General features: G+C 38.2%; 2 protein-coding genes across 2 annotated transcripts in view; both read right to left on the bottom strand.

Moving 5' to 3' along the window:
• Window positions 1-391: 391 nt before the first annotated feature.
• On the bottom strand, window positions 392-9,818 carry LOC128741036 (elongation of very long chain fatty acids protein AAEL008004). Its single transcript, XM_053836612.1, has 4 exons — window positions 9,761-9,818; window positions 1,545-1,819; window positions 797-959; window positions 392-717 (listed from the first exon to the last, which is right to left on the bottom strand). The coding sequence occupies exons 1-4, from the start codon at window positions 9,816-9,818 to the stop codon at window positions 392-394; spliced, it is 822 nt and encodes a 273-aa protein (XP_053692587.1).
• Window positions 9,819-17,300: 7,482 nt separating this feature from the next.
• Window positions 17,301-24,228, bottom strand: part of LOC128741435 (elongation of very long chain fatty acids protein AAEL008004) — a 51,744-nt gene continuing 44,816 nt past the window's right edge. The window contains exons 3-6 of the mRNA XM_053837249.1: window positions 18,378-18,458; window positions 18,110-18,293; window positions 17,889-18,004; window positions 17,301-17,826 (exon numbers count right to left, since the gene is read on the bottom strand). Of these exons, the coding sequence (XP_053693224.1) occupies window positions 17,584-17,826; window positions 17,889-18,004; window positions 18,110-18,293; window positions 18,378-18,458 (624 nt within the window). The 3' untranslated portion in view covers window positions 17,301-17,583. The remainder of the gene's footprint in view (window positions 17,827-17,888; window positions 18,005-18,109; window positions 18,294-18,377; window positions 18,459-24,228) is intronic.

Raw genomic sequence — 24,228 nt, 5'->3', positions numbered from 1 at the left:
TACTACCCTTGTCCACCTGACTCGCTCGGCTGAACTGGAGAAGCATTCTGCAGCGCTCCAACCAGCAGCCTATTTGCAATGTGAAGGTCTGCCTCGCCGGTTGAAAAATGTGCCATGAACGATTTAATAAAGTAATCAATATCTACCGCCGCCGGTCAGGGGTTCTAGTTCTAGTTGAAGGAATTTGTTAACACTTATTGTTTGGTTTACGAAACATATTCGAATATCTGAACGAATCTATCAATTGAATTACTTTTGTGCTACCGAAAGAGATAAATCAAGCCGAATGTGAAAAATGTATTTCTTTATTGGGTAATAAATATTGATCTCAAAATAATTTAAATCGAATACAAATAAATAATCAACCGAAATTGCCGACATCAAGAGCTGCTCATTGCTCTTTCATCGTTCCGAGCTGCTTACTGCCGCCTTTGCTGCTGTAAGCTTTTCGATAAAAGTTCCAAAAGAGAAACAGAAAAATGGTTACGTTGATTACGAAAAAGAAGCTGAGCGATCGCGGCACGCTGCACTGGAAGGTAATGATCAGACACAGATAGACCAGCATAATGCCGAACTGCATCAGTTGCAGTGTCGTCATGTACTTCTTCCACCAGAGGTACTTGTGGTATTGCGGCCCGAGGGCTGCTATCAGATAGTACGTGTACATTACGATGTGTACGAACGAGTTGACGAATCCGATGAAAGCTCCCTGGGTTCCTGAGGAATGAAACAAAAGAAAAATGTTCGGATTAAGGTCGCGCTAATCGGATTTGGCAGGTTCGTCCTTCTGACTTACCTGGCAGGTATTTAAGGTATCCCCAGGTGAAAACTACCATTATGGTGTGATGATAGACGTGTAGAAATGATACTTGATTTTGTTTTTTGCGAAGTACAAAGAAAACCGTATCCAGCAGCTCGACTACCTTAAGCACCAAGTACCACCAGGTGCACTTCCAAATCTACGTCAAAATAAAGGAGGATAGAAGTTAATCAAAAAACAAATAATCAAATTAAGAGGCGGAAAAAAAGATTAAAGCAGTTTTATGAGGGAGTAATTATTAGATTCGATAATCGATGGTGTGCCGCCGTAAGGTATTTTTGCAATGTCACTCGAAGAGTGATCGTCTTGATGATTCTCGGATATGACTGGCCGGCAGATGGATTTCAATTCGGCCGGTAATGATCTTGACCTTCGTTTACGGTAATTCGAGAAAAAAGTACTCGTACAACACAGTTTCAATAGCTGGTCATGGGGTGGTTCCATTTGTTTCACGTTATTTTTTTATGCTAAGCACTGTTTTGTTTGATTGTAATTAGTCAATCGAACATTTCCTGATACCAGCCTGTTTTCTTGAAAAAAAAATGTACATGTAACACAAAATTTTAAACCGATCATAACCACCAGCCCAGAGCCATCAAGAAGAGTTGTGCATCACCTATCGCGGCATATCGCCGCAACGCCGGATCTAATTTAATTAATCCAGCCGGGCAATTATCAATTATCCACCATCGCCGCTGCGCCGGCTCTGCTTTGTGTGTCTTACCGTCAACTGAAGATCGTTGTTCACAGCACTGTTTGCGTGGCAAGAAGCACTAAACATGTGGCTTAGGCCACCGAAGAAGAACGGCTGTACGCACAGTACCGTGGAGCATACCACCTGAGCGGCGTTGTAGGCTATTAGCGCTCCCTTCAGTTCCAGTGGTTTGCGACGCTCCATCCATCGGGGACCGAGGTGCAGCACGAACAGTAGATAGCAGATGGCTATGCCCAAAACCGGCGTCGGAGAACCCATCAGTGGCCAGTTGTCGATGATCGGATCTATGGGATAATAACAAATAATATACAGAACATTAGGTAACTCGGTGCAAATATTTCAAGGGGTGATAAAGGACCACATTTGACGAAAAAAAATCCTTCTACGCATATAGTCAAATCTTACTCATTACAGAGTTATTAAACATTTTTAGTTTTCGGTTCTGTTTGCCTTAAATTAGCACTAGTACAAAAAGTATGCTAGCTAGCTCAATTTCGTTACTTTTTTTCGAATACTGAGAAAATTTTGTACTGAAAATTGTGTTTAAACTTCCTACTTCATGAAATTAAGTAACTTTCCAATTTTCTCCTTAAAAATCGTGATAAAGTATATTGCTTTTATCAACCAATTTAAAGCTCTGGTACCGTCATACAATTCGCTCTTTGACGTGAAATGGTTATTTCTTTTAGTTGGCAATTTAATTTTAAACGTATCGTGTTGAGTGTTGTATTAGTTTCTGAAAACTTCACTAATTCATACATCACGCATAGCACACTAGATCACTGTGTGCGACGGACACGGTCTGATGCGTTTGGAAAATAACAGCGAAACAGACTTCTCGGGTCTCTCTAGGACGTTTCTGAAAACGATTGCAGCATCAAAATGTGTTCTCCGGAAGAACTGGATTTATCGACCTCGGACAACTTAATGCAAGTGTGTAAACACAAATCCAGAAGTGTTCGTTTTGTTGCACAATGATTTTAATTTCTGAAATTTTACGACAATGCATCGTTGCTTCTGAGTAGGAATGTTCTTTTCTAGGCTTCGAGGAGATTAACATCAGCAAGTCGCTTCAGCGATTGACCATGAAATTTTGCGGATTGTGGAAAATGATTCCAAGACAAAAATAAGCCAAGTTGCGCCACGTGTCACACTGCAAGGTGTGGAGTGTGCTGATCTGGGTAAATATCAATCCCTTCCACACTACTATAACCGCACCTAATTTCGATCAGTTCCTAACTCCGATCACTCAACTAAAGTAGCCGATTTTTTAAACATTGAGTTAAAATTCATAGTTCAAGGGCAAGCTGCGATCATTAGGATTCTCAATCCCCAAGGTTTTTGATTCTAAAAATTGACTGCTTTAGTTGAGTGATCGGAGTTAGGAGCAGGCTTGATTTAGCTCATCTTCAGCATACAGAGACAGAGCAATCTGCTTTTCACAACGACCTAGAGCGTTCGTTTTCTGTTTAACCGTTTGCTCTCCATCCGGATGATGCCTGAATACTCATCTTGCGCAAAGGGTGCACAACTACAAACAGAGCTAATCTTTTCTTCTCATACTGGAGACAAAATACTATATGCTCAATATCCCAAAGAGAATATGGGTCAGGCAATTATATGGACTGAAACGATTTGCTCCGTGACCCTGAGAGCAGACATTCGATAGTGCTCCGGTAGAAAAAGAAAGATGAAACAAAACTGACCCTCACTCGGGGGCAGAGTAAATCAGAAAAAACACTACACTACAAAAGCAAAAAGCATGTTGCTTGTCGGAGAAGGCAACATCCGATAGGGAGAGGGTAATTCGATTCGTCTTCTGCGTTTTGCCAGTAAAACGCTGAGAATTGAGAAAATTTTAAGAGCACGGCAGAAGCCTGGTTAGGAGCTGATCGGAATTACCCGCGGTTACGGTACAAGTTAGAGAGTTGCTATCTGCGGATAAACCTAAGTGGCTTGAGGTTTGAAGGATTATACAATCAAAAGTGGAGGAGAACGCTTAATTTACGAAAAATCTTGTTGTTGTTGTTATTGTTGTTTTCCATACGCGTCAGACCGTGTCTGTCGCACGGGGTGATCTAGGGTGCTATGCGTGATGTATGAATTCGTGAAGTTTTCAGATATTAATATAACGTCAAAGAATGAATTTCAGAATGGTTCCAGAGCTTTAAATTGGAAAATAAAATCAATCGTCCATATCACGATTTTTAGTAAAATTTGATGAAAACGCTTTGAGAAGCACTTCATTTTAAAATTTAACTGCAGCGAAACTAAAAGAGATAGCAATGAAGCAATAAAGTTTTCACACTTTTGACGTAGGACTTGCGCCAAGGTGTGGGTTTCTACGTGTTGACTCAAATGAAGAACGCTTTTAATTCATAAGTGTACACTATTGGAAAAATTAAAATAAAAAAGCATTGTCCAACTAGAAATCCTCGCATCCTGATTGGTTGGAATAGACGTCATCAAAGTTTGAAAGTATTTTTTGCAAAAAAAGTGACAGAAACTCCCCGTCTCAACAGGTCGAAGATTCTTTACGACGTTTAAACCTATACCAGAGTGCAAAACCACCCCTTTTCTTCAACGGATTTATCTTTAAACTTTGAATCTATGATTCTACAATTGATGAAGGGACGGTAAGGTCCCTTCCGTCCTTACCTTACCGGACCTTACCGTCCCTTCATCAATTGTAGAATCATCGTTTCAAAAAAAAAAAAAAAATATTAATATATGCCTGACCGCATTTCAAGGTCATGACTAAGGTCACGAGTTTGGTCATCTTTGAATCTAGTGAAACGTCATAGAAAAGTGAGCGATCGTCCTTTCTTTTTGTCAGATTGTATCCATGTACTGCAAGAATTTGTTCGGGACTGGTGTCTTGCAAGACAACGCAAACATTTCTGAAGGGATATTTGTGGGGTGGTCATTATCGGTCCAACTAAAAATTAGGACATTTTTCGCCCAAACATGCTACTCCTCCAGTAGATTCTTCTCCTCCCTAATCTTGGAAATTATCTAATGAAGAGCAATTGCTGGTAGTTTCTTCTAATTTTTGTGGAATTCTGCCGGGAATCGTGCCTTATGCTTGCTTCAATTATATCGCCGTTGAGCTGCTCATTGAGTGCTTCCACCTGTTGACCACCTCGCACTCGTTTGTGATCAGGTTTTCCTCCTCGTCCCCATTCATATCAAGTTTCGGTATGTATCCTTTACAAAATTGGTTCACTTTCTCATAGAACTTACGCGTCTCGTTAGCTCTAATAGTTGTTCTAGTTTTTCACGGCCCCCGTCCACTATGGGCCAGAAATTAAAATTTCGGGACAAAAATATTTGCGGTTAAACGGCGTGTCTTAGCTCAATGTGGCCTTCAGCAACTTTTTGAATGAAAAAATGAAACATCTTTTGAAGAGGTCGTCCAATATTTACGTGTTACTTTGACAACAATTTAAGTAATAACTTTTTGAGTAAATTTTTTTTCACCTTTTTGGTTTCAAAATATTAAAGATAAACTAATTTCAAGCATTTTTTCTGAAGATATCAAACTTCCACCTTTTACCCATTTTATAAACGACCCCTCAAATGACACTTCTTCTTGTAACATGTTTATTTCTACAGACAGCTCAATGTGATGTTCTAGACAACATTTTGCACATAAAAGAAGAATATTTTTGCTGAAGACTGTTTTGCTTTTTCTGCATTAATTAATAATAATTATTAATAAGATATAACTGTTTTTAGGCTAAAAATCGTTTGATGAAAAATGTGTATTTTTTCAAGAGTTGTGTCTTCGGAGGAGTAAAATAATAAAATATAGCGCACCTTTTTGCACTACTAGGGTGATACAAACTTTTGTTTTCTTAAATAATTTAAAAAAAAAGTTTTTTTCTCCAAAAGTTGCAGAAAATACTAAAATAAGCAACTTTGCTGAATAAAGTATCTATCTATCTCTTACCGGTTACGAAATATAATGATGTGTTAAAAAAGTGCACTTAAAAATCAATTACACTCAATAACTTTGCACACGATTATGTTATTGCTTTCAAACGTTCTACAAAGTCATTTAGTATGTTGAAATATATATTTTCTTTAAAGACTGTTTGACGCTAGGACGCATATTTATTAAGTTATAAAATGTAAGAAAAAAAATCCGCACTATCCCAGATATTCCCAGCCATGGTATTCCCAGGTATTCTCTGAAATACACATTTGGGCAGATAGCTTTAATAATTCCCTTCAAATTGGTATGCAAACTAATTGCAGATACTTGTAAATGGCTAAGACATTCGGATTTTTCATCAGGCGGTTTTTAACCTAAAATTTAATTAATGCATGTAAAGCAAAACAGTCTTCAGCAAAAATATTCCTATGTGCAAAATATTTTATAGAACATCATATTGAGCTGTCTGTTGAAATAAACATGTTACAAGAAGAAATGTGATTTGAGGGATCGTTTATAAACAAAGGTCTATTGTTGAAAATGGGTAAAAGGTAGAAGTTTCATATCTTCAGAAAAATTACTTGAAATTGGTTTAGCTTTAATATTTTGAAACCGAAAAGGTGAAAAAAAATTTACTCAAAAAGTTATTACTCAAATTGTTGTTTAAGTAACGCTTAAATATTGGACGACCTCTTCAAAATATGCATCAATTTTTTATTCAACAGTTGCCGAAGATCATATTGAGCTGAGACATGCCGTTTAACTGCAAATATTTTTGTCCCGAAATTTTAATTTCTGGCCCATAGTGTAATGCTTGGAGGGACAGCCCTACACTCAAAAAAATCGACACGTCACATCCACGTGAAAAATCATGTAAACTTCTGTACAGCAACTTACGTGAACTTCATGTACTAGTAAATGGGAAAGTTGATAAAATTTACCAGGATCGCACGTAAACTGGTTAGTATGAGTGCGAGTTACCAATAATTCACGTGAAAATTACATAAAAAGTGTGATGGACGAGAATTACGTATGTTTTCACGTAAACTTGACGTGCTGATTTTTTTGAGTGTACTACTAATTAGATGCATGCATTTTCCTAGGTTCACTGATTAGTAGGGATTATTCCTTTGTTAAGTCCGAACGAGCGGCAGCGAGTAAGGACAGCATGTACCCAACGTTTGTGCAGGTTGAAAGCCGTGAATATATTGCCAATTATGACGTTCGGTCATTCGTGTTTTGGCCTTTTGTGATTCGGCCATTCGTGATTCGGCCATTCGCGGTTCGGCCATTAGATATATTATGCCATTTGTTATTTCGGCCAATTGTGTTTCGGCCATTCGTAGGTAATCCCCTGAACAGATAGAAGGGTATTGTCCTCAGCAAAATTTCTTGTAATAATATGCTCTAATACTTCTCACAACATATTAATGTGCTAAATTGAAACTGAAGAAAAATAAAAATTTTATTTCACTTTTACGGGGATTAATCAAAAATTGAACTTCAATAAACGATAGAGCTTCTAATTTCAAGAAACTCTTCGAAAGGTTTCATAAACCTAAAACCAAGTTTTCCCACTCAAAACGCCAATACTCACGTTTTCTTTGCTTTTAGACAGGTGGAACGGGGGGTTTTGCGACTTTTTTTATGGTAAAAGATAACCACACTAAACAGATGGTGTGTTTAAATGTCGTCCCTGTCTGTGAAGCAAGGTAATCAAGAAGAAAATGTATGAGAACATTTTACCTTGAAACTTTACATCCATTTTCACTATTAAGCGTATAAAAGATTGTTATAAATATGTTATTACACAATTGCTGGACATTTTATTTATTCAACAACATATTAACAGTTATTCGTTCCGTTCAGTAGTGTAGTAGCTTAATTGCTATATAGTTGAGGTGACGTTGACGCTGATTTAAACAAGCAAATCCTTCACTTCGTCAGTATCAGTACCGGTTCCACGTGATTGCCGTAATATTCGTCTGATAAAATTGTGATTAGTTTTCATCGGCATTAGTACAGCTCTCCACTCGCTACTTTAAATTTTTCAAAAGTCAAACGATCAAACTAGCGAATCCTCAATCAAACATATTTCTCATCGCTGCGCTGATCAACACTGACAAGAGTGTTATCAGAACCTCGTTCGTGTCGTAAGTTGATAACCGGGTGTGCCCCAAGGAAGCATCTTGGGACCACTGTTGTTTGTTTATTTGTGTATTTGTTATAAAATACATCATTTGTCTATTTGTTTGTTTTACACTCCATCTGATTTATAAGTCTAAATGAATTTAATAACACTAAATGAATTCACTCTTACAATCTATGACAAATTCAATCTCAAAAAGCTTAAATTTATTCAGTGATTCGCCAGATTGGAAATGTTTCTCAACACAGCTAAAAACTCTGACACACGATGTAACTGGTTCGTTGTGACCAAACTCGGTACGGTGAAACAGTTTAGTCAGTAACGATGACGGCCTCAAAGTCCTTTCAGATGCGCGGAAATTCATAAGCGACAACGGAACGGTTAATGTCATCATCCGGCAATCCTCCGGGAGTAAAAATGAGATGTCGTATATAAAAAGCGTGATGAGTAATGGTCTAAGATTACTACCCTGGGGAACACCGGAGAGGTTCGTGAAATATGCAATCTGCTGACTTCTTATCTTTACATCGAGCATTCGATTTAAAAGCTAGGATCGAAGCCATAGTAGTAGCGCAGAACAAACACCAAGCTTTTCCAATTTTGCTAGCAGATTTGAGTTTTCCATTTTGCTGTTCAGAGTAAATGTTTGCCGACGATTTGAAGTTCTATCGTCTTCAAATGTTGACTGCTCTTCCATACAATCCGACAATGATCCGTTATTAAGTTGGTGTAAGCAGAACGGGATGGACGTGATTGTGAAGAAATGCAATGTTATCTCATTCTGCAGAAACAGGTAAGCCACCATGTTCGATTATAAAATGAACACAGTCAGTATTACGCGAGTCGGAGCTGTGAAAGATTTGGGCATTGTTCTGAACACCAAACTGTGTTTTACTCAGCACATTACAACTATTATTGCTAAAGCATACGTTAAAGTGGGCTTCATTAAAAGGAATATGCAGCAATTTACCGATTTTTATTGCTTGAAATCTTTTTACTGTGCCGTTGTTCGCAGTATTCTGTATTGTATGATACACATTAGCATGCTGTTCCAATCAATTGGACTGTATGAAGCCAGCGTCACTTCGTTTGATACGCTCTACGACTGCTGCACTGGGATATATAAAAATTTGTTTTGTATTGATATTATATTGATAATATTGATATTGATTGAGATTGATATGAAAAATGTGTTCAGAACAGATCAGACCGTGCGTTCAATAGTTATCATCTTTCAACAACAAAATTTTTTTCTAGAAGAAAATTGAACTCAAAATTTTTCCATCAGTAATTCACATGCCTCACTTAAGCTTTATATTATATTTTAATTGAAAAAATATCTGGGTAGAGCGTTCGATATGAAAAACGAAAAGAGAAATTGGACTTTTTCTTAGCTGGCGCTCCTTCAGATAATTACACCTGCATGAATATCAAAACTTAAGCTTCTTTTGAGTGCAGTTTTTTAAAGAAAAAAAGTTATTAGCTTGATCGCATCATTTTTACGATGCGCGAAGATGAGAAATTTGCTGCAACAGCTATTCATTTTTATCTCCTTGATATCATAATAATCGTTAGCCCCGTACTGCTAGGTTGAGTTCGATTTAACGACGAGTGGATTTCTTTAGGCTTTCATTGCACCGTACACAATTCGGTCAAAATCATCCAATAGATGTATGATGCCATGAATTCAATACTATAGCTGACTATCACGCTTTTAATGTTACTCGGTCTACTTTTAAACTTAGAATAAGCACTTCCCATTGATAGCTTGCATGCCATACGATTCATAAAAAAGTAGCAATTGTCTAGTTCTTATTATAGGATTGTTCTTTTACCACTGGATAGTGAAAATAAAGTAAAACTTTCGAGGTAATTTTTTCCGTACAGTTTGCGTTTGATCACTTTGCTTTTCAGGGACGGACGACTATCAACTATACCAAAAGAGTAAACGTAAAAGCCATTAGACTTCTTCTAAACATTCCTTTTGCAGTATTTTTCTACTTTTATGAACGAAAACGAAACGTCCTTTTTCCGGTCAAGATTGTGAGGAAGAGCTAATCCAATGTTGTATCCAAAATCTCACCACTATAAAGACGACCTCATTTTCAATTACGATGATCGAACAACACAATAACCTACCTGCTCCTTCCGACATATTTTTATACTGCTTAGAAAATATCACCACAAAACTGGTCATGTTGATACTCGAATATTAAAATTCACGTTTCTAAGATCAGGTCCTTCTGTTGCCGTTAAGGAGCTAGCACACCCTTGCACATGTGATCACTCCCGGATCAGCAACTCCGTGTCCGATTGCACAAGCCCAACCACTTTCGCTTTCCGTACTTCCGACCGCGAGCAGGCTTAAGGTAAGACTAGTGAGCCAACCTTTGCTGGCAAGGCTGTCGACGTCCTCCAATCGACCAACCAACCAACCAACCGACCGGACAAGTTCATAGTTCGTACCGTCCCTTTAAGTTAAGTACGAAATTCCACGAAGAAAGTGAAATTTCTCCCGGTTCAGACAACGTTGTCGTTGTTACCTGCATGCACCAGAAGCCATCATTGCATGTATGACAATATGCAACATACCCTCGCATGCAATAATGGGCACAGCCATGGACAGGTCAGATCCGTTAATGACTCAAGCCGAAACCCTTTTTGCGAGTCGATGCGTCGTTATTCGTAACTCGTTTTCGTTGTGTAAGTACCTGAGCGGGTGTTACAAAGTACGTACCTTTAATCTAGAAGTTGTGCTTCAACAAAATATGTTATCGAAAATTTTAGCAACAAAATGATGCGGTAATAATTCAGGCTGTACCCTGCCATCGTCAATGAAGTTACTCAGCGAAGCTGATGTTCAGGTGAATGTGAATGAAAAATGCACTTCTGCTGCCACTTTGTCCATCAAACCTTAATTCACGTCAGTATATAGTAAAAAATCAACACCAAAGAATACGTACAGTGATGAAGAAAGTTTCTTCTCCTCCTTACTACTAACTCCCTGCTCGTGTAAATATAATCGATTCCGTCCCGTGTCACCGTGAAGGCTTCTGACACGCTTCGGACGACAACGAAGACGACGACGACGATGACGAGGTGCAATCACTGCATCCTTCTAATGGCTCTCGATGATACGTGTGACTATGATGGATCGTGTGTCGAGGAATGTTTTCTTTTCTTAGCGATGAAAGCTCCACCACCGCCGAGCAGTGCTGGCTGGTTGGAACGATTTTGCGCAAGCTTTTTCTTCTGCGCTCCGGAGTTTAGTTTGCAAAGAAATCGAAATTTGTGTTTGGGGAGAGTTGGCTTTGCATGGATTTGCACGTACCTGAAGTAGGCACTGGCGTGCCCAGGCTGGGGCACTTTGGGGTACGTGCCCCATCTGTTATTCAAAATTTAATACAAAGGAACATAATTTTTGTAACCCAGAAGTCCGGAGTTTTAAATTTAATCTGTCACTATAATTGCGATAAGTAAATGGATTGTCTAAAAATAGTTTCCAGTTTCCAATTATAAATTAAATCTCGAGTTTAATTTCAAGCTTAATTTTAAATCTAAATTTAATTTTCATGGCTAATTCCGACGAAATTGGACTTGAAACTGAAAGAATGTACGAAATGGAAATAAATTCGAATCAGATTGCACTAGAAACTGTATTTAGAATTGGATTTAAAACTAGTTTAATGATGGGTACTTAGTATCTTCTGCAAAGTTAAATGAAATTCATAGTTTTACAACTTTTCCGAACACAAAATCATGCTATCTAGTTCCTATAAAAAATTCATTTTTTCAAATTTGTTATCCCCTTAATATCAGATCTTATGAAAATGTCATTAAATGCAAAATACTTTTTTATGAAACTTCCCCGAAGACACCTTAGTTCGAAAACGTCAGGAAAAGCGAGAAAAGACTTTTAACCGCCTTTTTTTCAAAATGGTTCCACTGTGCGGCATAAGCATCCCTTTCGGACTCTCACTCTTATTTATTCATGCGACCGCGACCAGTTTTTGTGCCTGTGTATAGCTGACAGCGACGACCGGCTCTCGCCCGAGCTGCTAATACCAATTCCTCGCGAGGGCTCACACTCCAGCCCGTGAGTAGAATAGAGGGCGCAGTAAAAGTAAGGAAAAGTAATGTAAAATTTGAGTCCCAGTGTGCCAAGGGCCCTCACGGGCACAGCAACGGCGGCTGTTTGTCTTTATTATCGGCAGGTTAGACGACTGCGAGCATTATTTTTATCTATTGAGGTCTTGTAGTCTGTTTGTCTCACACTTACGTAAGCGTAAGCGTGCTATGTTTCTCATAGTCTGTCACGTGAGAGTACGCATCGTTGGCTTCTCGCTCGATTTGCAACACTGACCATAATTCATGAACCACATAGTATACTGTACGTTAACGTTAACGCCAACAGTTTCTTATAAAAATGTAAGTAAATTTTCTTAGCTTATGTACAGCTGGATTATTAATAGCCTCTTGCTGCTCCTGGAGAGAAAACGTAAAAGAGCACAGGGAAAAACGTTACAAAAACTGAACAAGAGCAACAGATAACTCGCCAAAAAAACAAAAGAGAGGAAAAATGCGAGAAAAAAAAATAAAACTTGCATAAAAAGAAACTAACGAAAAATTGTGATGCAATGGAAGGGAAAAAGGGACGCAGAAAGAGTAAAATAAGTGGAAAGAAGAAAACGAGAGAAAAAAGGAGAACCGCGGCAAAAAAGACGAAATTGGGCAGACAAAGAGAGAGAATGGAAGAGTATAGAAGAAAAATTAGAGGAAAAAAGGGAAAACGAGAAAAAAATAAGGACAAATCGGAGAGAAAATGAGAAAAACCGAACCATAAAAAGAAAAAAACGTAAAAGAACAGAAGGGAAAGGGAAGGAAAAAATACGGAAGTACGAAATACGACAACGGAAAAAGAGGAAAATAAAGGAAGAAAAATAAATACGGAAGCCAAACCGGTGAGCTGAAAAGTAGAACATAATGAGAGGAAGAATAATAGAAAAGGAGTAAATTAAATTAAATTAAAGACAAGAAATAAATCTGAAAGAATGAATGGAAAAAGATAGAAAAGACGGAAGAAACGGGGACTAGAGGAACATCAGGACTGAAATGGGCGAATAAAGGCGTGGGAAAACAAGACAAAGAAGAAACAGCGGACAGGGAAAAAGGAAGAAAAGTAGAGAGAGAGAGAGAGAAAAGTAGATAAAACGTGACAAAAACTGGACAAACAAAGAAAAAGAAGAAGAAAACTGGCATAAAAACGAAGCAAAATCGTGACAAAATGCAAGGGAAACCGGAATGTAAAATAAAGTGTAAAGAAGAAAACGGGAGAAAAAGGAAAAGCGAGCCAAAAAAAGGAGACTGGTCAGAAACAGACAAAAAACCAAAGAAAGCAGAAGAATGAGAGAAAACAAAGAAAAACGATAAAAAAAATTAAGGCAAACTGGACAGAAACTGAGAGTAAATGGTGCTAAAAAGAAAAAAAAACGATAGCAAAAGAGGAACAGAAAATGAGAAAATTTGAAAGGACGAAATACGAGTACAAAAAAAGAGGAAAATGAAGAGAGAAAAATGATACCGAAAGACAAATGAGATAACAATAAGGTCATTACAAATATTTTATAAAGTTTTTGTCTTTCTGGTGCTCGGCCACTGAAGGGGGGGGGACGAAAAAAAAATAAAGTGAATGTTTCAATCGAGCAAAAAAAAAATGGGTTTTAAGCATTTTTATTTAAAGTTTAAACGTGAAAACCGAATCAATTCTTGCTTATAATAACGTATTATTTTCTCTGCAAAAATCTACGAAAAAAAGACAAAAGCAAAGGAAAATTTTCTTGGACGATTTTCGGAAATTCCATTGATCGAATTTCCATTTCTGTTTCGTGCTAGAAGCGTTAACTCAACTCGGAGACTCATTTTTCGAGTTTTTCAGACTGTAGAGCCCACAGACAATTGATTTTATAAAAAAAAATTGACTCATATCCTACAGATTATTTTTTTTGCCCCCCGATTTTTGGAGCCAATTTTGAAGGGCGGGGGGACAAAAACTTTAAAAATTATTTACAATTGCCTACTGTGTCAGAAAGGGCTGAAATGCCGAACAAAGTAAGAGCAAAAACGGAACAGAGCGAAAACAAAATAATAAAAACGGGACAGCAAACAGAACAGAATAGACGAGACTGAAAAAGAGAAAAAATGTAAAAAACGAAATAGAAAAGAGTGCAAACAAGAAGAAAATAAGGACTAAAATTGCGCAAAACGGGAGGATTGCGCAGAAACGCAAGGATGATACGCAAAATCGTGAAGCGTTCCACATTTTTAACAGTGCTAAGGGCAATTTGCAGAGAGTCACACAATGCCAAACAGAAAACAGAAATCCGATAGAGGAAACGAGGAAATTAATGTAAGGATAAAGATGGTGCAATAAAAGAAGTATGGTACAGTAAAAGAAAAATAGAAAACGAACCAAAGATAACTATATATCTGGAGGAAAAAGAAGAAAAACTGGATATAAAAAGAAAACACAAACCTAAAACATGGAGCCAAACACAGGTAAAATCGTGACAGAAAAGAAGAAAAACGGAATATCTAAATGAGGAAAAACGGAACAGGAGAAGATGAAAAACGACAAAGAGTTGAGGTAAAGAAAAGACGAAAACTGAAAAGGGAAGAGAAAAGACAGAAAACGGGAAAGAAAATTACAAAAAAAATGAGTAAGAAACAGGAACTGGAACGAAGAAAAACGGAAGAATGAAATAGAGAACACAGGACAGGAAAGCGAGAGAAAAAGGGAGAAAACGGAAAAAATAAGAGAACGGTATAGAAAAAAACGGAACAAACGGTGGAAAACGGGACCGGGAAATAAATAAAATAAGAAAACAAAGAAAATAATAAAAGAGATAAAATGTGTGAGAGAGTGAGACGAAATATGTCATTCCTAATTTCAAGTAAAATTATGTCTCTAATCACAATTTAGAATTTCAAGTCCATTTGCATGTACGATTTTAGGCCCAGTTTTAAGTCTAATTTAATTCAAATGTCAAATTTAAACGCTGATTTCAAGTTCAAGTCCTAAAAGTTGAAATTTTAATTAAAAAAAATTAAATAATTAATTTTTTTTAAGTTCTATTTCATGTCTGTTTACTAAAATTAAAACTGGAAATAAAACTTCCAGTCTAAATTACTCGAAATTTAAGTCCTAATTCAAATCCAATTTCCATTTCAGTTTGAAATAAAGCTTCAAGCCCAAATTACACTCAATTTTTTTTTTCACGAAAGTCTATGGCGCATAAAAATAGCGTGTAAAAATTTGCGTTAGTTAAAAAATTGTTGTTTCCTTTTTTATCCACCGTTATCTTTGGTTCATTTTGCCTGTTTTTTCTTCTTTACCTGTTCTATTTTCCCATCCCCATCATGCATCATCTTTTTCCTGTGTGACCTCTTTTTGCCGTTTCCTCGTTTGCTCCCTCATTATTCTTCTTTTCTCTTTGGGTTTCTCTAGTTTTCTATTCCGTTTTCCCTTTTTTGTCTCTTTTTTCTTGTTTTATCTCTCGTTTTTCTTTTTTCTGTCCGCTGTTTCTTCTGTCTCTTCTTTGCCTGTCCCGTACCGTCGCCCTTTTCAGTCCTGATTTTCCTCTTGTTTCTTTGTTTTTTCGTCTTTCATTTCCTTTCATTTTTCGGGCCGTTTTTCGTCTTTTACATTCTTGTTTTTATTTTCCTTACCGCTAACTTTTTTTCTATTATTTTGATTTCGTCTGTTCGGTTCTTTCTTTTGTTATGTTCTGCATTTCCTCCTTTTCTATCGTGTGTTATCCCGCTTGTCCTCCGTTTTTCTGTTTTCCTGTTCTCGTATCTCGTGCTTCAGTATTTTCACCTTTTTTTTTCTCCATTTCTATCGCGGTTTATACTCTTTTGTTCCATTCTTTCTCATTTTTATTTTCCTTTTTTTACTTCATTTTCTAATTTTTCCCGTTTTCTTCTTCTCGCTTTTTTCATATCCCATTTTGCCTTCCATTGTATCACAATTTTTCTTTTGTTTTTTATGTCAGTTAAACCGAGTAAAAAACTATTACCGTGTAGTCCTTATTAAAGTCTAATTAAATGCCCCATTTCAAGTCCGTTTTCAACTTTAATTTCTAGTCCAGTTTCAGGTCTAATTTCTAGTCCGGCATTTTGTCATAAATGATTCGCCAACCTACGATTACATGATTTACCAAGCCACATTCTTCTGAAGGGTCGGGAGCCCCGCCTTTTGCTTATGTCTGGGCACGCTACTGTCAGCAGGTACGTTCGCGAAGAGTAAGTTTTTAACTATGTTGATTCGAAGCTGTTTGTCACACCCTTGGCGAACGTTTGCGGGTGGGTCGATTGCATTCGAAGGTGATCGCGGCTACACGGGCTATAGCCCGATCTGGTGCGTGGGTGACAATATAGCAAATCGAACTTTTGTTCGTGATATGTAACATGGAATCATGGTTCTCGAATTATGCGTATAAATCATCTTAACTCATTTTGAATCACGTTTTAATTTTGAAAAAGACTTTTTCATTTCGGAACTTTGCTTTGCCGAATGTTTAATAATATTATTCGAAATATTAATACAAAAGCTTAATGAAAAGTGAGTACACCTTTGAAAAGTTTGAAATTGATTTGTGGTACATTGATTGTAAACAAAAGTTAGGTAAATTGCTCAAATTATGTGACACAACCATTTTGCAGTTTGTAATTCAAATTTAATCAATATTTTAAATTACTAAATTCAGGTATATGTTGTAAATGGTGTACAGTTCCTAACGAATACAATCCACTCGTACGACTTATAGAGCATTCACCTTCGAACCTGTTATGCAAACCCCTGCATTCATCGCACTCTCGGAGAGACGATTAGTGGCCAATCAGTTCCGCCACGGGTTGGCTTCAAAGTTGCTTTCATTATGTTCGGTAAATTTTGCACATCGTTACGCCGTCAAATTCCACCTATTGACGTTTGATTTTGTCCTCAACAGTCAACAGTAGTAGGTATGCTAAGCAGCACAAAACGATGCCATGGCGAAGCTGGCTGGTTGATTGGCTGGCTCTGTGGTCGGTGATTTGTAATCGAGCCCTTCGTTGCACGTCTCATCAACGAAACCGAACGCTGATTGTCACGCGAAATGATTATTCATACCTACCTCGGTTTTCATTGATGCCACGGCCATATCTGGCCACCGGCTGGCTCGAGCTCATCTATGTCATCCCTCCTCCACAATCCCATTATATCACACAGATTCTGGTCGAAAAATAGCAGTTTTGGAGGTGGGCAGACTTTCGTGCGATATTTAAAAGAAATGAATCAAACATCCAGAAAAAGAAGTTTTTGGCCGGACCAAGGGGGAACCGGTTTAGTTGGAAATTTTTCTCCAGCTTTTGGACTCTGCACTCTGGAGAAGATGTTTACACTCCGAATAAGTTACCAGTATGCGAAAAACAAGTTTCACCATGAAGCGTAAGAATAAAAAAACGGCGCTTCAGCATGGATGATTCGGAACTTGTAATAATCTGTGGTAGAGTGAAAAAAAAACACAAAAATGATTCAACGTTTGTCACTTTTATTTGTTAAATATTCGGCGTAAAAAAAAACATTTCTACACTTTCGTTCAACTAGACTGTTGGTTAAAATTATCTTACGTAGCTAGGAAACGCCCTTACAGAACGAAGGTTCTCTCACACAACTTTACACTAACCCTATGAGTAGACTTTGTAATGAGCAAATATGCACTTTGTTCTAAGAACAGAGAAAAAAATTTTCTCCCTAAATGGTAACCTGATGATGACGGGGGAAAGGTTCAAGGGGGGGAGGCGGTAATGAGATGGGAAAGTTAAGAGTTCTTTAGTGTGTGATTTTTTTTTCTAAAATTGGGAATGTGATAAACCTACGGAGGTTGAAATTGGTGGTATCTGGGATTCGAATCGGGGAAAATTTACAGTTCTTTGTTGGCGAGTTTTCCGTTGCTCTCGCGCCGCAGTTTTTCCTCCTCGGCCTTCCGTTTCGCTGCTGCCAGCCGGGCTGCCCTCTTGATACCGTAGGTCTTCTTGTAGAAATCGTTAAACAGCATGTAGAAGAAAATGGCGTTCGGCAGCGTGAAACACACGGACCAGCGAGGATAGCCGCAGTCGGTCCACAGCAGCTGGGCAGAGTGAATGAATGCCATTCCGAATTGGATCTATTGGAATGAAGCGGTGATGAGGTACGGTATGAGAACCAGTCAACCAGTTGGTTACTCACCATTTGCAGATCGGTGATGTACTTCTTCCACCAAAGATACTTGTGGAATTGTGGGCCCATGGCAGCGAACATGTAGTAGGTGTACATCACGATGTGGACGAACGAGTTGATCACTCCTGCGGAGAAAGAAGAAAACAGTTTATGCCAGAATCATTTCCAAAATCTCATGGAGATCTTGGGAATGATCATAGCCGAAATCAAGTTCTGTAAGTGAGTCAAACCTATAAACGTTCCGTGTCCTCCCGGGAAGTACTTGGTGGCACCCCAGGAGATCATCGGCATCACGGTGTGGTGATAGAGATGTAGGAAACTGATCTGATTGTCCTTTTTCCGTAGCGTGAAGAACACCGTGTCCAGCAGTTCGGAGAGTTTCGCCAGGAAATACACGTAACATCCTCGAGCAACCTTTGGCAATGGGTGGGACACAAAATTTAAGGTTTAGTTAATATCCGCACAGTGTAATTCTATCATTTTTTTTGTGGACATTACCCGCATTGCCATCGGATTGTCGGTCCAATCCACCGGTTGACATCGCCAGCTATAGTGCCGCAGCCAGGCACCGTCCAGGCCCTGGGGAAAAACGACAGGCGAAAGAAATTGCGTTATTTCTATTTGCTCAAAATTAGAAAGTGTTCCGAGTTAGGCCTCCCTTGCATACCCCCCTGTTGGTGGTAAACTGATGTAATTGAATGATGCACTTTATACGAGGTTGAGAGTTGTTGTTTCAAGTGCCAGCTGTCCAGATTGACCAGTACAACCGATTAAAAAAATGAAAGGGTTAAACAACCAATTCTTAATACACAAGACTATCCATGAAAGATCATTCGGTGGCCTACAACATCGAGGGTTTAGAAAAGTCTCTTCGGTGAATTGCTCAAAAGCTAGGTTCCGTTCTTAAAATGGTGAAATTATTCAAACGATAACGTATGCTTTAAAAAAATAGACAAATTTTCGATGGCGATGGATAAAAAACTACAAAAGATATTTCAATTTTTCTTAAATCCTGAGTTCATTGAGCGTGTACAGAAAAAAATTGACAGCGTTATCAGTTGATTTGCGGCAGCCCTGAGAGTTAGCAAGTACGCTTGATGCTTTGTTCATACTGGCAGCTTGATGTGGGAGATATATTTGACCTCATCGCTGACCTCCTTAGCGGGGGCGTAAAAGTACTTCTTCGCCGTTTACCCAGTTACTCCGACCTTCCGAGCCCAAAATGCGCGACTATGAGGCCACCTTACTCTCGGTTTTCCTCTTCAGTCTCTGTTGCACTTTGCGATCACGTGGTACTATCGGACCGCCAGCACCAGGCTTCCGTTTGATGCTCTTGCCGTGAGCACGTTATCCAACTACTTCGCTCTGGGGTAGAGCTGGCAGTACGAACAAAGCGTCGAGCATAGTTGCTTGACTATTTTTGCCGTGGCTACCACACACCAACTAATAACACTGTGAAATTTTATTCCGTAAATTCTTAATAGACGTAATATTCAAACAAAATTTGTTCTATTGAATTATCTTTTGTAGATTTTTATTCATTGTCATCCGAAATTAGTCTATTTTTCAAAGCATATGACATCGATGATGATGAGCTTTTTTGATCCTTCACTAAATTGAAAACCCGGCGAATTTTTGAAAAATCAGTGAAAAATTTTAAGAGGTAGGGAAAGACGGACACATATATTTAAAATTAATTTTGCTTATTTCATTGATTTAATATATATTACATGTGGAAAAGTAACCGGAAGTCGTGTAACAGTTGGAACAGACTACAGTTGCTAGCAAAACAGCGAAACCAGAATGAGACTCTACAAATGGCAAACAAAAAGCCCATAAAATTTACAAAAAACACGGCGGTAGTGATAATTTTGCAATATATTTGGACAAGCCAGTCGTCGTATGTTCGAATGTCGACTGGGCAGTGCCACTACAGAGCATCTTCGCACTAGCCCCGTAATTTTCATGCACTCTATAAGAAGTCTGTCGAATAAAGATGGGTCAAGTTCTGAAGAACGTTTATACATTTAGCAACATTTAGCAATCAGCAATGCATTTAAAGAGGATAATTCAAAATTGGGCTTGAAATAATGTCTAGTCCTTCTCTTACATGAAAACCATATTACAATCTGACGATTTTTTAGCCATAATGCATCTTGATAAAAGTGTTGGTGATAGTTCGGAAAAGATTTGTAATCTCTTTGCAAATTTTTTTCAAGAAATCTCGCGATCGCGACTATTTTGCATTCTATCCGAAATATTCAATGCCTCAACCAGCTTCATGCTCAGGGCATTTGCAGGCTTTAAAAAATTTAGATGCCTCTAAAGGCCCTTGGTTTTGAAATAAGCCCGCCACTTTTTCTTGCAATGAAGCTCACTGATCCTTTGTTTTGGCTGTTTAACTTATCACCGGAATCCGAAATCTCCCCAAAAGTATGGAAAAGCTCATTTCTGATTTAAATCCGACCGGAAATCTGACGTACGTGATTATCGTGGCATTGCCATAATCTCTTGCATTCTAAAACTCTTCCAAACCAATTATTGATGGAAAATTATTCCTTCAAATAAAAAACAGAATTACAGAAATGCAACACGATTTCTTCAAAGGATGCTCAAAAAATTAGAATTGGACCAGGGCTTCTGAAATGGCATGAATCGTATTTAACTAATCGCCAACAAATAATTAAATTTAACGGAAAGAACTCGAATTCAATTCAAGTCACTTCTGGGTACCTCAAGGCTCTCCTTTGGGACTTCTTCTTTTTATTTTGTATGTAAACTATATTTTCTTCAAGAAACTCCAAGTGCTAATATATGTCGACGACATGAAGCTCTTTTTGGAAATAAGATATGAAGAAGACATCAATGTATTTCAGAATGAAATACGCATGTTGACACGGTTCTTCATCAAACTTGGCTTACATCTTCCTTGACGTAAGGGAATCGGAATTGAAGGGGTTGACAACAGGGAAGGTGGTCGTAACAGGGGAGGAGGTTCTAACAGCGAAACGCCTGGACGCTTCTTCACCAAACTTGGCACATATGTTCCTTGACATAAAGGACTCAGAACTTAAGGGATTGACAAAAGGAAGGGAGGTCCATAACAGTGAGGGAGGCCCTAACTCCGAAACGCCTGAATGGTTCTTCATCAAACTTGGCACATTTTAAATAGGGGAATCAGCACTGGGAGGTTGCCGAAAGGGGGGAGGGCTAACAAGGGGCTAAGCAAAAGGGGATGCGTTTCTCTTGCATTTAAATCGATTGCAGTTGTGCAAATAACTTCGAGAAAAGAGGGGGTTCCACCGAAGAGGAATATATGGTAAAAAAGACCTTGGTTTAGTTTCCATTATAGTGATTTTCATAGAGCAAACCAATGCATAATTAGCTACGTGACAGAAGAGGGAGCGGACTGGGAAAGAATCGACAAGTAGGGGGACGAAGAACGTGAGTATGAAGGTATGTTTCGTCATAGCTCCGGAACTTCGGGACTATTCTTCATTAAACGTCGTTTGTCAAACGCATGTATTTTGGCATAAAAGAATCAGTGCAGGGGGGTCTCTTACAAGGGGAAAGAAAAGTTCAAACGGGTAAAGGTGCGCGTTTCTCTTGCAATTGGAATGATAGCAGTTGTACAAGTTGCTGGATTTCTGAAAGGGGGGATAGGGTGGCCATTAACAAAGGGAAGGTTCAAAAACGGTTTTTTGTCGATTTATAGGGATTACCGGGAAGAAGTCAGATTTACAAGTGGCTAGGGGACAACATGAGGGAAACTGACAAAGAGAGTAGACACATTAAAATGAAAAAAGGGTTTTGTTTTTTTTGCAAATTTTGAAAATTTTCGTTACAATAACAGATGTACAAGTGGCTGAGAGGCAAAGGGGCCCCGAGTAAGATCGGGTAATCAGTTAGTAAATATATAAAAGTGAACCGTTTGTATGTACCGCCATAACTTCAGAACGCCTTGACCGTATTCCTCCAATCTCTTAGGGGACTTAGCACTGGGGCTGATAAAAGGGGGGAGGTCCAAATAAGTAAAATAGGTTGCATTTCTCCTGCACTTAGACCGATTGCAGTTACCCAAGTGGCTGGTAACAAGAAAGGTGGGACCTCGAGGAGGTTTATATGGAAAAAGGTTTCGTTTTACTTCCGTTATAGGGATTTTCCGAGAGCAAATAGATGCGTAAATAGTTACGTGACAGAAGGGGGAACTGACTTGGAAGGAAGCCAACAGGGAATGCCTGGACGGTTTGTCATCAAACTTGACACGCATGTCCCTTGATATAAAAAATCAACACAAGGGGTTGGCAGAAGGGGGGGTGGTCTTTAACAAACGAGATCCGAATAAGTAAAAGGGATCGCGTTACTTTTGCATTTGGAACGATAGCAGTTGTACAACAAACAAATAAAGAAATAAACGAGTGACTGGACGGCAAGAGGAAATATATTAAAGGGCGAAATAGAGTGACAAGTGGGAGGTTCGAGAATGTCAAAAAAGCTTTGGTTTGCTTAGGGATTGCTTAAACGAAGGTAGATTTACAAGTGGCAGGGGGCAACAGAAGGGGGGAAACTGACAAAGGGAATATACAGAAGACACATTCAAATGAAGAAAAAGGGTTTTGTTTCTTGCATTAGAGCAGTGAAACGTGAAATAGTTAAATGACAAAATTTGAACCTTTCTGATTTGGATGAAACTTTATATGCGTGTTTGAGAGGAGGAAATATGCACCTTCCACAGATTTTAGCACCATTTTGGTCCAAAACTCATTTTTAAAAAGAACGTATTTATTTTCATGAGTATTATGTTTGAAAAATCGAAAGCTATCGATTGCTTAAAAATTATGTCTAAAGGAGTTGTAGAAAACAGATTTCTAAACATGGAAAAAATATGCACAAACTTTTAAAAAATTTGAAGATAAAATTTATAATTAAGATTTAAAGAATACATCTTTTTTTTTTTTTTGAAAACCAAAAGTTATTTCCAGGCTTTTAAAAGTTATTCTGAGCTGAAGCAACTTTCATGAACGGATTTTGTAGAATAACGACTTTTATGAGTTTTTTTTTCAAACCAGAGAATTTTTCAATTAATGTTAGTTAATACAAATAACAATTATTTACGTCATTTACAACAAAATTAATGAAAATGATCATTTTTCAAAACACAGCCGTTTTCGAGATATTCGAAGAAAAAAAAGTTAGATTTATATCAATTTTTTCTTTTAAACACGCCCTTTTCATATGTTACTCGAGTTGCTGTTCGATAAAATTTCTAATAACTACATTGAATTTCCTACAACTTGTGTGAAAACAGCTTATTGATTTAACCTTTCGCTTTTGAATTGCGGATAAATTAAAAATCGTATTCGTAAAATCTGTACACATTTCTTTGTTTGTAACTTTTCACCGCGTAGGTAAAAATAACTGAAATTTAGACTGAAATTAGTTGAGAGTATGCTATTTATATCGGGTAGAGTTTTAGCAAAATAGATTAAGCGACTACGGTGATATCTTTGGAGCAAGAGTAGGTGCGCAGAAAAACATTTGAGCACTTTCTTTGAAAATCCAAATGCTTCTCATCGATGAAGTAATAAACAGCTCGGAATCGAACATTCTGGCGGATTCACGGGTCCACGGGACGCCGTACAGTTCTTTTTATTAAATCAAATTTGATAGCCGCGATATGGCATGTTACGCCGTCTTGTTGAAACCACATCACGTCCACATTAACCCCAATTGACAAATTGCGGTTTGACAAGCAACCACAATAAAATTGAGTTTGTATTGGTACGCCTTTAATTGCTACGCCTTCTTGTGATAAACTGATAGTAAGTTTATAAGAGACATGGCGCATCCAACTAGTTTTATCTTGCTAATACGAGTAGCCTTGATGAATTTATTAACATTAAGAGTTTTATTATGGTTTTATGTAGTGTAAATGCATTTTGGTGAATTGGCCCGCTTTCGGGAATAAAACAATGCTTAAGACCAGTAGCTTTGTTTTATTTAGGGTCTATTGTGAAACACCCCCTCTTTTGTTCAGCGTTCGATGGCGTCGGCAGAGCTATGAGAGTTAGGGCGAATCTGTAACGAAACAAAAGAGGGATCGGTGAAGCAATGTTCACCCTCTCCACCAATCCCGTAGGCTCAGGACACCTCGCGATGGACACTGTTCCAGTTCCTGGGTAACGCGGCTCTTTGGCGGTTATCCGTGGCCTTTCATTGTGGTCCAAAAAAATGGGTGATCATGACCCGGAGACTGTCGCCAATAATTATTACATTCTGGCTGTCATTTCAAAAATTCAGACTCAACAACAACTTAGTTTTGAGCCCATGCACCAAATCTACGACGTGT

The sequence above is a fragment of the Sabethes cyaneus genome, chromosome 3 (genome assembly GCF_943734655.1).
Source record: "Sabethes cyaneus chromosome 3, idSabCyanKW18_F2, whole genome shotgun sequence".
In the NCBI taxonomy this organism is placed as follows: domain Eukaryota; kingdom Metazoa; phylum Arthropoda; class Insecta; order Diptera; family Culicidae; genus Sabethes; species Sabethes cyaneus.
Note: the sequence above shows the minus strand (reverse complement) of the source record. Positions and strands in the feature narration are given on the sequence as shown.